The following is a 15874-nucleotide window of genomic DNA, read 5'->3' as shown; positions in this document are numbered from 1 at the left end:
GCTACCAAGGAGCTGAGCAGGAGATTTCAGGCATTTGTCGCCTTCATGTTTTGTTTTGGTGGCCTCTCCTCCCTGACCTGATACTTGTAAGGGCTCTAAAAATTTACTAGGGTTGTTTTACTTTGAGGAGCGTGGACTTTAAAGTCAAGTCTTGCACAGCCTGGTGTTACAATGCGTGTTAGGACTTAGTAGGTAATTCCTTAAAAATTCCTTAAATTTTGAGTCGCTATTTGAAATCAGGGAAGCAGAAGGAGGGAGAGGAAGGAAAATGGCAAAACAAACAAACAAACAAAAAACCCTACCTACAATATCTTCCAGGCAGTGCAAGGATATTCTGCAGTAGTTAGTGGAGTCCTCTAGACTCTCACCTTAAAATGAGCTCCTTGTCAGAAAAAGCAAAAAGGAAGTCTGCAGATCTTCTGAAATGTTTCTGCTTGCTGGGAAAGCCCAGTTGTAGAAGCAGTGAGGGATTGGAGGCAGGGAGTGTTTTCCCCAACCATAGCATCTCCATCAAATGCAGTATTACCTCAGTAATGATTGTTGTGCCTAAGCCATGGGTAGCAACTCTGTCCCAGAAAGGACACAAAGAAAAGCAGCACTGCCAATCTCTACGATGCTTTCTTTCTCTGTGAAATTTGCCATGGGTAGTTGGATTCATCCATCCGTTTGCATGCACCTTTGACTGATGCATCATGCTGGATGCTTTAGGCACGCACTAATTAGTAGAACAAATAGAAAACCCCGAGGATGCCCGTGCTGCTTAATGACACTGCCCCTATTCTAAAACATCCCTACAACAAATTACTCATTTCATGGCTGGAGGCAGCGCAAATTAATTTATCTGTATCAGTTGCTAAGTGGAAGCATTTACTTTTAACAAGATACACTGCCATTGTACCTTCCCAGGAAACTTTCCAACACTTGAGCTTTTGGACAAAAGTAAGAGAGAAGCTAAAAAACAGGCCAATTCAGGGAGGAAAAAAGTAATAGATGTAGGGTGTATTGAAAGAGTTAGTAGATGCATCTGAATTAGTTAACTCTGATACCTTGTAGAAGCAAAAAAGCTGTGAAGAGAGAGGACTTGAAGTCCTCTGAGGAGCTTTCAGTTAAAACCAGAACTGTGGCTCAGAACAAGGGTGGGTTGTGCAGGGGTGCGTGCAGTTCCTGCTGTAAATGCTTCACTCAGGTAATTGCTTTTCAATCAATCTTAGCAAAAGAAATGAGAAGTCAAGTATGGAGAATGAAGCAAATTCGCAGGTGTCTTGTGCCAGTGTGGTTATAGCTGTCATTTTCAGTTGTGTATTGGTTTGTTTTTCTTCACTGACAAAGTTGATTGAGGAACCTGGAAAAAGTGAGCCTTGTTCTCATGAAATGAATGAGCTGGGCATAGCAGTCAGATGATATCCAGGAGTCTGTGACGTTATTGAGCTGTAGTCACTCATTTAATTATCGAAATGAACGTGGGCCTTTGGATGGGCGCAACTAACCACCGTGCATAACCAGGCGAGGGGAGCAGTGAAGGGAAAGGGTGGGCACTACCATAGTTCTGCATTTGTTGAAGAGCTGGATGAGACAAGTTCTTAACATGAAGTGTGTTGAACATGTATTTTGAGGCCGTGCTAATTCACATACCTGATAAAGCAGTCTTTATGTTATGTATTTATGTCTTTTTACTGTAGTGCAGACAGGCTTGCAGTACTGAAGCACTCAGCAGTCTTTCAGAAAGTGAAATGTTCAGCATGCTTGCAGAGAGCCCAACGGGAGAGCGCCTTTATCTGGCAAAGCAACACTAGCTTGTTGCTGAACAACTCGGAAAGGTCAGTGTAGAACCCCAGCGCCTACAACCAGGGTCTCAGCAGCCCAGGCGCGGCTCCGAGCCGCTCGCTATTTGCTGCACTTCTTTGGGAGCCGCACCGAAGCGCTGTCGGACCCAGTGCCCCGCGTCGGCAGCGAGCGGGGGCTGAGGTCGGCTGGCTTTGTGGCCCCGGCAGCCTGAGGCACTCGGGTGCCGCCGAGTCCCGCCGCGGGCAGGGAATGCAGGGCCGCCTCTGGGCCCAGCGCTCGGCGGGTCCCCGGGGGCTCGGCTCGCTTCTGCCGTCAACTTCTTCCGCGGCTCTCCGCTCCCTGTAGCAGCATTCAGCGCGCCGCTGCCGTTCGCACCGCTTCGGAGTGGCGGCGTTCCCACGGTCGCGGCGCTGAGCGGCGGTGGGGCGACGCGCTCCGCCCCGCTCCCCCCCGCCCCGTCCCATCCCGCGCTCGGCTCCCGCAGCCCCGGACGGCAGAGCGAGGCCGCCCCGCGCCGTGCGGAGGCAGCGCTTCGCCGGGAGCTGGGCGAGAGCCGGCTCCGTGCTCCCGCCCTCCCCCTTCCCTCCCTCCCCCCCGCCTGCCTCCTCCCGCGCTGCCCCCTCCCCGCCTCTCCCCTCCCCTCTCCGCGCCGCAGCCTCCCCCGGGCCGCCCGGCGCTGCCCGATCTGTGCGGGCGCCGAGGATGGCAGCGCGGCTGCGGCCCCTGGCCCTGCGGCTGCTGGCGCTGACCTTCCCCTTGGTGGCGAGGGGCTTCTCCGACGAGACCCTGGAGAAAGCCGCCAAATCCGAGGGCTACTGCAGCCGGATCCTGCGAGCCCAAGGCACCAGGCGGGAAGGGTACAATGAATTTAGCCTGAGGGTGGAGGGCGATCCGGAATTCTACAAACCTGGAAACAGTTATCGCGGTAAGTTGGCCGTCCCCTCCTTCCGACGGCGGGGGGAACGGGCTGGACAAGTGTCCGCAAAACTACGGCGAGTCCCTGCCTGTCAGCTCCCCGTCCCTCCCGGCGTGCGACTGCGTGGGCTCGGGCAGGGGAACGTGCTCCCACGCCTTACTTAATTGGGGATGCTTTGATGACAAGTGAGAGCGAGTTGCGTTTCACGGCATCGCTTTCACTCCCGAGAACCGACTCGATATCAGGAGGAATTTCCTTTCTTTTATGAATTCTCTCTGCCGGCTCTGCTCTAGCGCAGCGTTACAAGTTGATGGGATACAAAACGAGCTCTTCCCCCGCTTGCCCGCTTCTGTGGGATTTCTTTCTAGCCCTGCAAACGCAGCGCAGCGAGGGGAAGCTTCACCATCCAGCAGGAAGGAGAGGGAACTTGGAGCTGGTTGTTCTTGCCCCGAAATGTGAATGTTAATATAATGAGTTAGCATATGGGCAAACAGTGATGCAGCATGCTGCCAGCTTCCCACATTTTCCACTTCTGTTTATCCCACCCCCCCTGTTTTTTTTTCCTGGAGAAATGAACAGATGGCTCAAACAGGAAAGAGGCAGAGGAGACTCTGCTAATGACCATTGTAAATAGGAGATGGAGACACTCTTTCTCTGTTGAACGTTTTGCATACGGTGCTTGAAATTAACTTCCAAAGCATACTTCAGCATGTTCTTCTAATTAATAGGACGTGGGCAGGTTTTACCCACTTTTCCTGTCTCTGCATATAACCCCTTTGGAAACAAGCCTTCTTGGAACATTCTTTTAACTTTGTGTTTTAAAGTCCTCTGTGAGGAGATTGGGGCTTTTTATGTACCACTGTCCGTCTCTTTTATAGGCAAAATGAATGGTTTCTTGGGGAAATCATCACTTTGGAAAATGGATTTTGAGAGTTTCTTCTAAGTATTTATCCTGACCTTCCTTAGAGTCAGTGCAAAGAGCAATGTTTTCCCCTTGCACAAACGTGGGAGTTTTAGTACAGATAAGGAGAGGAAAGTGTACGCATGGCATAAGCGTTTTGTTCTCTAAAAGAATGCAAAAAATATCTGCTGTACTGATGAGCCTGTTTGGAGCATTAGGCTGTAACTTTGTGTGATCGACTTATGGTTGTTTGTTTGTTTGTTTTCCCCCAATAACTGATATATTTTAATGTGCTGTAAGGAAACACGCATTTCCCACTGACCAGTTGACTGCTCCAGGCATTAGGGTTAGTACTTGTGTCTGAAGGAGTGCATGCTGCATGTCACCTGGATGCGCCCACCAAGCAGCATGAAAAAGGTGACAGGTTCTCTGACAGTGACAAATGTGTTAATGTTCCTGGGAAGTCTGAGAACGTACGTCTGTGAAAGCATTTGTGGATATCTTCATTCGCCTGCCAGAGAGTTTGCTATTCCATGGGAATGTAGGGGTGAGGAAAGTCCCAGGTGGCTCAGTAGGACAAGTGTTGTAGATCGGTCAGGTCTTGATGTTAGGAGACTGTTCAATACAGTAATCGCATTAGCGTATTGCAGTATCTTAGAAAAATGCATTTAATAATAAAAAATAACCAAGCTATGTGCCCAGGGTTTTGATATTTGGAATTAGTGCATTCAGTTGGCATGGAAGTGTACCCAAATTGTCCTTCGAGGACACTGTCTGAATGGTGGGAAGAACATAAGTAAATGTTGCTGTAATATGGATGCTATTCGTGGCAATAACTAGAACTGACAGCCTTACAGGAAGTTTTAAGAGCTTGTTCTGTAGTACAACTAATGCTATACTGTTGTTTTATCAGGTTAGGTAATCAAGCAAGTAAAGTGTGGCATTGTATCACACCTGTGATGGTTTTAGCTGCAGATTACCCAATATACTACACTGCATAAGATTAACACAGCCTCAGCTGAGTTGGAGCCAGATCTGCCTGTTTCCATGGCCCCTGTTTGATCTAATGCAATCTGGATCCTTGGCACATTCCCTAGTGAGCTTCCTGAATAAACAGGGATTTCTGCAGGGTGGATGGTGCAGGAATGAGCTCTGTGCTCCATCAAACGGGTGGCACAGGGGCATCCATGGGTTGATGAGGTGCTGCAGTGGGATACAGGAGACCATGGGTCGCTGCTCCTTGTTGTCTTTAGGAAAGCTTCAGAGGCCTTCCTGCAGTTACTTACCTTTAGATCAGCAGGGGTCTGTCTGGGCGTGCTGAAGTCTTGCTCTCCATCTCTATGGAGCACAAGGAGAAGAAAACGGTCCTGAGCATGCAGTCATCTCTGTTTTCGCGTGGCACCTCCTCTGGACCCCAAACACTGGTAGCAGCAAGCAAACATAAGTAAGGACGCTTGCTGCTGTCTCAGGTGATCCGGAACGAGGCAGCAGTAGGCTGAGGAGCCATCCTCCTGTCCTCCCTCATGTGTAAAATGGGAGTGATGGACTTTGTGGCTTTTCTCCCTAAGGATGGTAACCTGACAGATTTCTAGCATCTTGTTTGGGGCTCAGCCTGTAAGTGGACTTTCCCCCTCTAAACCTAAGCATTGTTGGGTCTCTTTTTTTCCATGTCTTCCTTCTGCTCAACCTGCAAATTGTCTTGTCTTCAACAAGTCCTCATTCCGCAAATGTCTGTTCACGGTTCTCAAGTTGCAGATAGAAGTAAATATTAGAAGTGTACCTGCATTGCTGATGTTTGTGCATCTGGCTTATGCAGCACACTGTAGGGCAGGCGCAGGGCTCGGTGTGCTGCCCCAAACCCAGGGGCTCTGAGCATCTGAGCATCCCGCTGGGGGCATGGGGAGAGAGCATGGAGTGCGTGTGCACGGTGTGAGGGAACTGGCGATCTGTCGGGTGGGGGATGGAGGCAGACAAAAGGAGCTGGTGAGACGTAAGCTTCCCTCTAAAGTGCCGTCCTCAACTTTCAGGTTTAATTGATCCTTACGGGAAGTTCTCATTGTTCAATGAGTGCTAATGAACGTAAGCACCGTGGGAGGGATTCTCAGCTGCTCTTTCAAATGGCACAAACGGAGTTGAGCCCGAGGAAGACTTTCAGCTCTTGTGCAACACGGAGCCGTTATCTCTTGTGAAAACCAGCTGCGGTCCGGCGGCTCCGAGAGCAAAGCGAGCTGCAGTTTGCCTGCTGGCACAAGCGCTCCGTAAGGGCAGGTATCCCTGCACCGCGGAGCTTGGGCAACCGGCAGAAGTGCTTTAAGCCAGATCGGATGCCAGTGTCGGCCCAGCACAGCTCAGGGATACCCAAACCCCCCCGGGACCACTCCGCTCCAGGGTCCCCCCTGCTGTGCCTGGTGTCCCCAGCTCCGGCACTCCCGGAGCACCGGGTCTCCCTGCACGGCCGGGTGTGCAGGGGGAAGGGCTGCACCACTCGTGTCGGATGAAGCACGGATTTATTCTGGGTTAAAGCGACTGTGTAACCGCAGCATGAGTGCTGCTAACCCCAGGCATTCAAAAAGTATGAGTCAGGCTTTGGAATTCTCGTCATCTTTTTTTTTTTTTTTCTCTGCTGCTGAAAGCTTTTATGGTGTTTTAGCGTCCTCTGTTTTATAGGTAGATGTTTTCTTCAGGATTTTGGAAACTGCTTGGTCTGAGCGGTGAAGTTTTGGGGAAGGCAGTGAAAACTGTTGAGTCACTTCACAGCTGGATTCCCTGTTTCCTTGCAAAAGCATTTAAGTATTTCTGGTGTATCCTTTTACTTGTGGTGATTCAGACTTTTGAACTGCATGTAATATATGGAAAAAGTTGTTGCGTGTAAAAGACCTTCACGGCAATTAGTTTCTAAGAACCAGCATCCAAGAGAGCGTGGTGGTTTCATCCTCACTGAGTGCAGCAGTGCTCTTCTCAGTTATTGCATCTGGCCGTGTGTTTCCATTTAGGTGGGGCTGCAAATGTTTGCAAAGCTGGGCTAATAACGCTAATTTTGAAGCAGTTAGTAGATGGATGCATTAGTAGATGGAAGCAATGTTTAGAAACGTAATCGGAAACTTTAGCCCTATTATGGTGCCATTCACTTCCTGTACGTATGATGTTTCTTTCTCCTAAGAGACAGCGATGTTTGAGCTCATAATAAGACTCCATGGAAAGAACAGAAAAAGTGCATAGGAAATCGTGAGAGCTGGGGGCCTTGCTATTATGCCCATCAATACCTTGTATTTCTACAGATGTTCACAAATAAAGCAAGAACTCTCCTTGGTCTCAATGCAGCACTTGCAGTTCTTAACCTTTTGCACATCTCTCTGAGACATTCATCGCAGGTGGTCAGAAAAGCTGCATGTCTTTGTACAAGCAGCAGGGGACCTGGACCCAGGTACAGCTCCTTAATGCTAGAAACCTCCAAATATCCTGCTTTATATTTTTCAGTCAGCGAATATCTAGGTCAGAAAGGTCCATGTATTCCATGCGAACTCTGAATGATGTTTGGACTCCTCACCCTGTTTGTGTGCGAGGTGCTCTCTCCTGAATGCTCTTCTGTGAAGTTGTGCTTTGTGTGGGTGGTCTTTGGTTTTTATTGAGCTAGTCAGCGTTAGAGAATGACAACTGTGTGCGGCAAGCAGTGCTGTCTGCATCGTGCTTGAAGTTAGTTACTTAGTCAGATTTTCTGACTCTTTTCCTTTAGTTCAAACAGTTTTCTCTCTTTTTTTTTTTTTCTCTGTTTCAGACTAGGATTCCCATAGGGTGTTGAGAAAAGTGCAGTAGTTTTGAAATGCCCCCAAAGACCTTCCTCAAAATTCTGCCCCAATCCCCTTTTCTTAATAGTGTTCAGAAGAGCCATAGCTGACCTCTAACTCAGGTAGGGTCTCCTAGGTGGTGCTTAGGTGCTGGAGGCAAATGGAGGATTGGAGTGTGGAGAAGGGTGTTTTATTCACAGAGTCACAGAATCACAGAATGGGCTGGGTTGAAAAGGACCACAATGATCATTGAGTTTCAACCCCCTGCTGTGTGCAGGGTTGTTGACCACCAGACCGGGCTGTTCGGTTATTCTGGTCCATGTTCTTCTGGTCATATCTTCTCCAAGCATGCCATAGACTAAGGGCAACTCCCAATGCTGTTAGGGCTTCTCTCATCCCACTGACATCACTGAAAAGCGTAGAATGTCATGGAGGTCTGCCTTGAGAGCCTGAGATAACAGGAAAGACTTCAGGGCTGAAAATCTTAGTCACAAGCTCAGCTTGTAGTCAAGCCTCACCAAGATGAGACTTGTCTTCTTAGCCACATTTGGTAAATGTCCAACTGCAGCAACAGCCACCTGCAGAATAAGTCATTCCAAATTAAAGAAAAAAGTCTGCTTTACTGTTTTCCTCATATGTAGGATGCTTTGGGTACCCAAGCTGGCAGGACAATCATTACTTTACCCAGGAGTTCAACTTTATGTCCTGTTCTGTCCTGAGGTTAAGGAAGAGGAAGGCTAGTTGAAAAGTTAGCACTTCCACGGGCTGGGATGCCTTGCTGGGGTGGGCAGTGTGGTTAGGCTGCTTTGTAGTCAGACACTTTCTGTGCTCAAATGCCTAGAGCTTTGTCTGGGCTCAGAGATGGACAAAAGCTGAAGCCAAATGTTTTGGGAGATGTTCCTTCACATGAAATGAAACAAAACAACGACAAAAAGATCCTCAACACCACCACCACAAAGCAGCCTCCTGTACAGATGAACAGATAAGCTGTTCATGTAGGGGGAAAGAAAGGGGCTTGAACAAAATAGCTGAGACACGTCACATCAGTATTCTGGTAGGGCTTTTCAGTTTACGTGGAAACTTGGACTGAAATTTTTTGTATTCTGGCTGGCTGTTGTTAGTGCTTTAGCTTTTGTTAACAGCAACTTAACCCAGCCACGTTTCATGCTGAACTGTGAAACGATGAGCACACAACTGTTTTCACAATTAACTGTGTGCTTTCTCTGTTTCTGGTACGTCAGTGACACTTTCTGCCGCCACTCCTGCCTACTTTCGAGGATTCACACTGATTGCTCTGAAGGAAGGAAAAGAAGGTGATAAAGAGGAAGACCATGCGGGAACGTTTCAGGTGAGAGATCTTTCCCTCTGCAAGTCTGTTTCCCTTCGTGCTGGGTTCCAAGGGAGCCACTTCTCGCACAACAAGAACGTGTGGAAGTAAGCGTAAATATTTGTGGATTCTGGCACAAGAACCATGTAACGTGCTTTATACGCCATGCAATCACTTGAAGAGGTCGTGGCTCTGATACTTCTGCTTCATCTTTCTTTTCCACATTTTTTTTTTTAATGTTAAACACGTGCATTAATTATTTGAAATAGAGACATCTGAATTTCTTATCCAAAGTGAATATAATTTGCTTTATTCCTGTTTTAGTTTTTGCATTTCCGTGCTTAGAAATTCTTGTCCACTCAGATGTAGATTACTGTTTGGAGAATTGTGCTTGCCACAGCTGTAATGACTGTTTACCAGTCATAAATTAAGTTCTGCTGTTTTATTGATGCTTAGTAGATCTTAATGAACGCATTCAGTGGGATGGAATGTTGTTTATTGTTATCAAAACAATCAGAATCCAGATTGATGATTCACAAAATAGCATTTCGAGCTATTTCAGAATCATGTCGCACGAAAAGAATTCTGGAAATGGAGACCACACATCATATTTTATGAAAACTGATAGAAATTGGTTAGTTGTGTTGTCTCAAATGAGAGATTGTTTGCTGTTTGACTTTCCAAAGTTATAAATACAGTTTGATATACTGATTATAGTTTACAGGATGGGTAATTATACTGATAGTCATTTAATAACGATAAATTTTGTATGTAACTCACTTGCCACTAAGAAGCATCTCTATTTTTTGAAGAGAAATACTCAGAAGTTTTAACCTGTAGCTACCAAGGGCATCCTACCATCTTTTCTTAAATTGAATTGTTTTTTATTTATAGCAAATATAACATGCAAACTCAACATGTATTTGAGGTGCTTTGAGGTGTCTTCGTAGCTTGCATACATTTTTTAAGGAAATATGGAATAAGTAAGAAGACGATGTTGGAATAGCTCTCCTTAAAATTAAGTGTTTTCTTAATGCTGTTTCAGAAAAATCTTAATATGGATTTAATATGTAATATGGATTTTTGTTTAAAAAGTAAACTAATGTTCAGGTCTCATCTGATGTTAAGAAATAGAGATGGTCTGCTTCATAAGTTTTAAAATGAACTTGTCACCAATAGTTTGTCTGTTTCAGTTGTTAATGTCTCCATAGCATGACTAATGGAAAAGACTTGGCCTGACTGTGTCCCTTATGGCTAGGTGTAAATCTAACGCAAAGGGAGGAACTTGCTAAGCTTTACTGGAGCACAGAGTGGGAAACAATGGAGATTCTACACTCAGAAAATAAAGTCTGATGGCTCTCCGTGGAGGAAAGATTGTTTAATTAGTTTTATTATCAATAAATCAGTATCAATTGCAATTTGAAGTCAGTATTCTAACTGGCAGGTAGAGCTTCAAATTTGATGCATAACTAAATTTGTATTTCTGTGGTGCAAGCAGTGCTCATTGTGCTCATCCCACATCAGCACCATTAATGGAAGCTCATTCACATCCTGTCAGCCCTGCCTGTGTTCATAGAGGTTTAAGATTTTTATTTAATTATCCCATGGGAGCTTGCGTTGTTGTTAAATACTGGTATCTCTTGTAAGATGGCTATGTGCTAGTAACTAGAAGGGAAGAAGGGAAGTTTATTAGGAAGGTTTGCACTGTTTGCATTGCAGTGAAGATCTTAGTGATTTTATAAGTTTGCAGAGTAATAAAAAAAACATGTACAATCACATGCATGCCACTTGCAGTTATGGATTTCCAGTGCTCCAGTGCAGAATACGTTATCCAATGAGTGAGCTAATGGAACAGAACTCAAACTGTTAAATAGTGGCAAAAGACTGGATGCCACTTGTGGGCTACTGGCATAATGCTTTCTTGCCACAAGGAGATATTTACTGTTCAAGTAATAATCACAGCAAAGAACATAAAATGCACTGCATGAGGAAAAGTGTTTCACTGATTTTAGCAAGCCTTGAAGCTCTGATAGAAGGAACCTTGAGGTTGACAAACGCATTTTTTTCCCCCCTTGGAGAGCATAAACCACTGTGTTTTCAAGCCTGTCAGTACTGCTTTTCAATCATGAGATATGGGTTATGCTGACATCTGTGGACAGAACCCACACCAGAAGCTGTGCTCGGGTGAGGATCCCATGGGGCCATGCCTTTTGGTTTAAAGGTTGTACTGAGCAACGTGTGTAATGCTTCAAAATAGAGCAGAGGAGCATGTGTTTGAGCAGGAAGGTGTTGAGTAAGGACTGGTATCTCAGCAGCTGATAGAGCCATTGGATGCATGGGTTTTGGGGTCGCAGTCGTGCTGCAATAAGTTTTGCTCTGCAGCCCCTTGTGCAGGATGAATGTGCTGTGACGGCCTGCTGTGAGTTTACCCAGTGGCTTTGCTCTCTTGCAACCTTCTCATGGCTCATTTACTTTTGCCTTGACTGCAAGTCAGCAGGTATGGTCAATCTTCATTAATCATTAAGCTGCTGGGTCTTGATTCTGTAAGGAGCACAGCTGTTAGAATTGTTGGTTGGGCAGGTATTTTTCTCCTGTACTTTTTTTGTTACTTTTGTACTTGTCATAGAGTAGAGACCATTACAGAAGTTCAGTTTGGACTCTATTGTTCTAAATCCGTTTTTCACTGAGAAAATTAGGATTTTAGATCTGATGTGTTACTATTGGTTCTTTACCAATGCGTCCAAACTGTTTTCCTTGGTTCTTGCAGCACGCCCTGAGCACAATTTGTGCTTAGCGTAAATAAATGGCGTTATTTCCCACAAACGTACGTAACATTAAATATAACTGGGGAGTTAAAGATGCCAAATTCAGCTGCAGAATTACCAGGATGTAATAACACAGCTCTTACTTATGCAAATGGTAATTGCACAGCGCTGGGGCGCAGTGCAGCACGCTGAAAGCTTGGGATGCCCGTCCCACTGCTCTCTTTAGAAGAGCTGTTCCCAACTGTTGTCATGCAAAGTGCTGATCCTTCTGCTTTGTAACGATGAGCAACAGTCTGCAAACTGAAGGCAATTGGAGGGCAGCTTCTGCTCAAAGGCAGCAATCAAACTGATAGGCTGTAGAACAGTATCTATATGGGCCGTTTTAATCGACGTGTATATGCAGTGCAATGGATTTAGTTTGGTAAATAACATAGATTAATAGAAATTTAGTCCTGAATCTCATTTCATCCATCTTCCCTCTCAAAGGAAAAATAAACGCTCCAAGAAAATCCTTGGGGGTGTTTCCTGAATGTTTTCAAGAAGCGTTCAACAGCAACAAGAGATTCATAATCTCTTCAAGCATTCAAGCCCTTTGATATTTTATGAGAAATTCAAGAAAAACTATATAAAACTTTTTTTCTGATGTCTAAAGTGAGTTGTCTTTAATAGTGGTGAGATTGTTCTCTTATTAGATAGTCCTCCAGAATTAAGAGTTTCCTTGGTATTTTCTGAGACAGTTACTTTGAAGTTTCCCTTAATCTCTCTCCAATTCCTTACACTTTCCATTTGTATGTTATTAACATTAACATATTTTTCCTTGTTGAGTTTTGCCTTTTATGTTGTCGAGTTGCAAGTGCAGTCTTACTTGTGTTGCCCAGAACTGTGCAAAGTCAGTCAGTTTGAGCCCTTAGTACACAACCGTATAGAATTCAGACAGGATAGTCCTTTGAGAATATCATAATTCTGTTCTCTTCATGCAGAAATCTAAGTGTACACTACTTACCTGTACAGTGGGAACATTTTGGTATTGTACAGGAGGTCCATAATGAATTTCTAAGCCCTTTCTTGTACATTCTGTTGCCTACGTAGTTATTCATCATTTATGCCTATCTGTTTTATTCCTTCTCAGTGTGGATCTTTGTGTTTGTCTTGCCAAATTTCGTCTTGACTGCATTTTCAGTTTATCAAGGAAATTCTCAACTGTAGTGCTATCCCTCCAGTGTGCCCAGCATTCTTCCAAAAGTTATTACTGTTTATGAGGTTTGTAAATACTTGTTAAATGGCGAAGCGGCCAGTTGTGTGCAAATGTGACATGCTTTTCTCATGTATGGGGATAAACTGAGTCACACAGACTCAAAACTAGACTTTTCTCTGTCCTGTTTTGGCCTAATCTGCCCTTAGATTATTATGCTATGTCTGCTGTTTTTGTGATATTTTGCTACTGAATGTTTACCTGAAGCTGTCCTTTTACTCTGCCAAGAAAACAAGTTTCACTTTCTTTGCTTTACAGTGAGTCAAGAAGTTCTTAGTTTAGTTTACCACCCTGTGGTGAAAAACTAGTTAAGAGCAGGAGCAAGATCAAGGTTTTGCTTAAAAAATAAATGTGCGTGTGTGATGTTTATAATAATTAGGTGTTTTCTGCTTAAGCAGATTCATGTAACGGAACCTGAAGTAGCAGCTGATAAGTAAGGCTCTGGTGGTCTTTTGCCCTAAGTCACTTTTCTCTTAAGTTATAACGTTGCCTTTGTTCGCTGAACAGTGATCATTTCTTTTGATGCTGTTTTGCTGACTGATGGGTTTACCAAAGCTTTCAGATTAGAAAATATTGTTATGAAGCTCTTAGAAAAGCAAGCCCTTGGTTGTTGTGTTCCTGCATTTTACAGGACTTGTGCATCTTTTTAAGCAGCTGATATACTGCATTTTGAAAAGAGTAATTTTAAAAGGCTTTTGGCCACATCTGAAGATATATTAGATCTTGTATTTATATTCTAACTTAGTTTATATTTTTAAAAATGGCCACCGTTCTTTATCAAGCTTTTAATTACTGATGTTTGTTTCTTTTTAAAAAAAGCTTATGCCTATGTATGAGTGTATCAGACAACAAGTAAATGGCTTACTCTCTGATGGATGGAATGATGTAGTTTTGTTCAGGACTTGCATAGTGTTTTGCTCCTGTTTGCATTCTGTACCTCCCCAGCATCTTATTGCTGGACGAGAGTCATCGTACTGTCTATAAGCATATGGAAATAACACATTTCTACTCTGACTTGACTCTGACTCATCCAGTGGTTTGCAAATTGTGATATTGATTTCCAGTTCATAGTGAAATCGTGTGGCTTAAGTTTCTCAGTAAAGCTTCCTCACAGCACTGAAAAAGTAACGTTCCCCTCTAGCTAAAAATGTTGAACTCTGAGGTTTTCGTGGAGGAGGGTTGTGAATTTACAGGTAGGAAATTTAGTCTTCAAGTGACAGATGAAGTGAGAGGAAGTAAGAAAAGGATGGGCGCTATTTATTTCCTTGCAGCTTTAAACCTAGTAATTACATGGCTGCAACTTGTGTACCTTGCTTACGTTTATCAGGGAGGAATACAAAGCAGGTGTGTTGGCTTTCCAAAGAGAGATGACTGCTGTACGACCCTGCTTCCAAAAAGGGGGTGTGTGTGCAGTTGCATTCAAAACCCTAAATGAAAATTCTGTTTCTGAAGTTTTGATCAGTAGCTCCGTCGTCAGCAGGAGCTAAATCAATGTGAAACAGCTGCGTACAGTCATTAAGTTCATGATCCGATGCTATTATAGAAGCTTAAAGATGAGAGAATTGGGATATGCCAGGTATGCGATTTGGAGACTGAGAAAGGAGAGATGAATCTTGAATCTGTAAAGTTAAATGTCATATTTAAGTCTCTGGCAAATGTGAAAGATTAGGAGTATTCCCGAATTTCTGCTAAATCCAGTCTTGCCTTGGAATTATTTTATGAGAATCACTGTGCACGTTATTCTAGGCAAATTCAGTGGTAAAATGGGCTCTAATTCCTGTTGTGTGTAGGATGGAATTGGTTGTCCTTGGTGTAAACTTTCACACATTTTCTAGAGTTCCCTGACTTACACAGTGTGATACTCAGGGGTTAAAACTTGAGCTTATAAAATAAAAGGCATCTGTCACAACAAGTAATAGTGATGGGAAGATGTGAATAAACTCTTGGAATGAGATTACATAGAAAAATCTCCAGTACACTGGAAGAGGTAGACCTGAACCACTTACTGGCAAGGTTGTGGTTAAAAACTGTATTGCTTCAAACAGTAAAAGATTATTTTGTAAAACAAAAGTGATGAGTGCTGGGAACTTTGAGAAGGGGAACAGCTCTGTGGTAGGTATTATTTGCTGCTGATGACACTGTAGAAAAAGCAAATTAGATTCTAATCACTTTGTTTGTTTTTTGACCCTTCATTTACTTTTGTTTCTTCTTGTTTGAGCTTGTGTTCAAATGAGGCATTTTTATGTTCAGTCACCCATTTTTTGCTTATACTACATACCAGCTTGTTACACCACAGAAATTTTTTCAAATCATATATGTAGTTGCCGTGTCTTTTGGGATTAGTTATTGAAGCCATATGAAGGCACAGCCAAAACCAGAAAACATAGGAAATCTGTAGATATTATGTGTTTGACTACAGTGGATGCTTGAAGTACTGGCTAGCATTTATTAAGAGGAAAAATACTGAATTTTTTTTTTGATAACTTGCTTATGTCAACTCCGAGTGTTTTTCTGTAGCTTACTGGTTTATTGCTTAATAGGAAAAGAGACCTTCTGCTGAGAGCTTGCAGGGATTTATATGAACTCGTTCACCATGGATGCTGGGAGAACGAGAGACAGCAGGTACAAGGTGAAACAAGGCAGAATAAGACTTTTCTCTGTGATGATGGTAAGGCAGTACCACAGACTGCTTAGAGATGGTGTGAACTCCATCCCTGGAGGTTTTCAGGACTATCCTGGATGCAGGTACTCTGATTTGTAGCAATGCATTGCAATAACAGGAGTTATGGACAGATGACAACACTGACAGCACTACCCAGGCGCCAGCACATACAGGGCAGTTGCATGCAGTCTTTTGCATGCGTGCGTTCTTCCATGTAGGCATATGAAATCAAATCTGAGTTAAGGGTAATATCGATGAATTCGTATATAAATGTATGCCTAAATATTGCTAAATATTCCTGTCTTAAGCATGAAAACCAGAAGACCTCTTCCAAATCATGCCTGCCTTCAATAGGGCTTCCTCATGCTGATGGAAGGCATTATCTGACTTCCCTTCAGACAGCTCCATTTTAACTAGACTGGACTGTTTTTCACAAGGGATATCTTGCTGTGCCTCTACCATTACTTTTGAACCTTGAAAC

At 44.0% G+C, this 15874-nt stretch overlaps 1 protein-coding gene across 9 annotated transcripts in view; it reads left to right on the top strand.

Annotated features, from left to right (window-relative positions):
* Positions 1 to 15874, top strand: part of SPON1 (spondin 1) — a 329330-nt gene that overhangs the window by 160965 nt on the left and 152491 nt on the right. For 7 of the 9 annotated variants that reach the window (XM_048948290.1, XM_048948284.1, XM_048948287.1 and 4 more), the window contains one exon: positions 8629 to 8735. In XM_048948290.1, the coding sequence (XP_048804247.1) occupies positions 8719 to 8735 (17 nt within the window). In that variant the 5' untranslated portion in view covers positions 8629 to 8718. Of the gene's footprint in view, positions 1 to 2406; positions 2711 to 8628; positions 8736 to 15874 lie in introns of those variants that run through there. The other 2 variants (XM_048948282.1, XM_048948289.1) reach the window with 2 other exon arrangements.

Source organism: Lagopus muta, chromosome 6 (genome assembly GCF_023343835.1).
Source record: "Lagopus muta isolate bLagMut1 chromosome 6, bLagMut1 primary, whole genome shotgun sequence".
Lineage (NCBI taxonomy): Eukaryota > Metazoa > Chordata > Aves > Galliformes > Phasianidae > Lagopus > Lagopus muta.
This window is presented reverse-complemented; position numbering and strand designations above follow the sequence as displayed.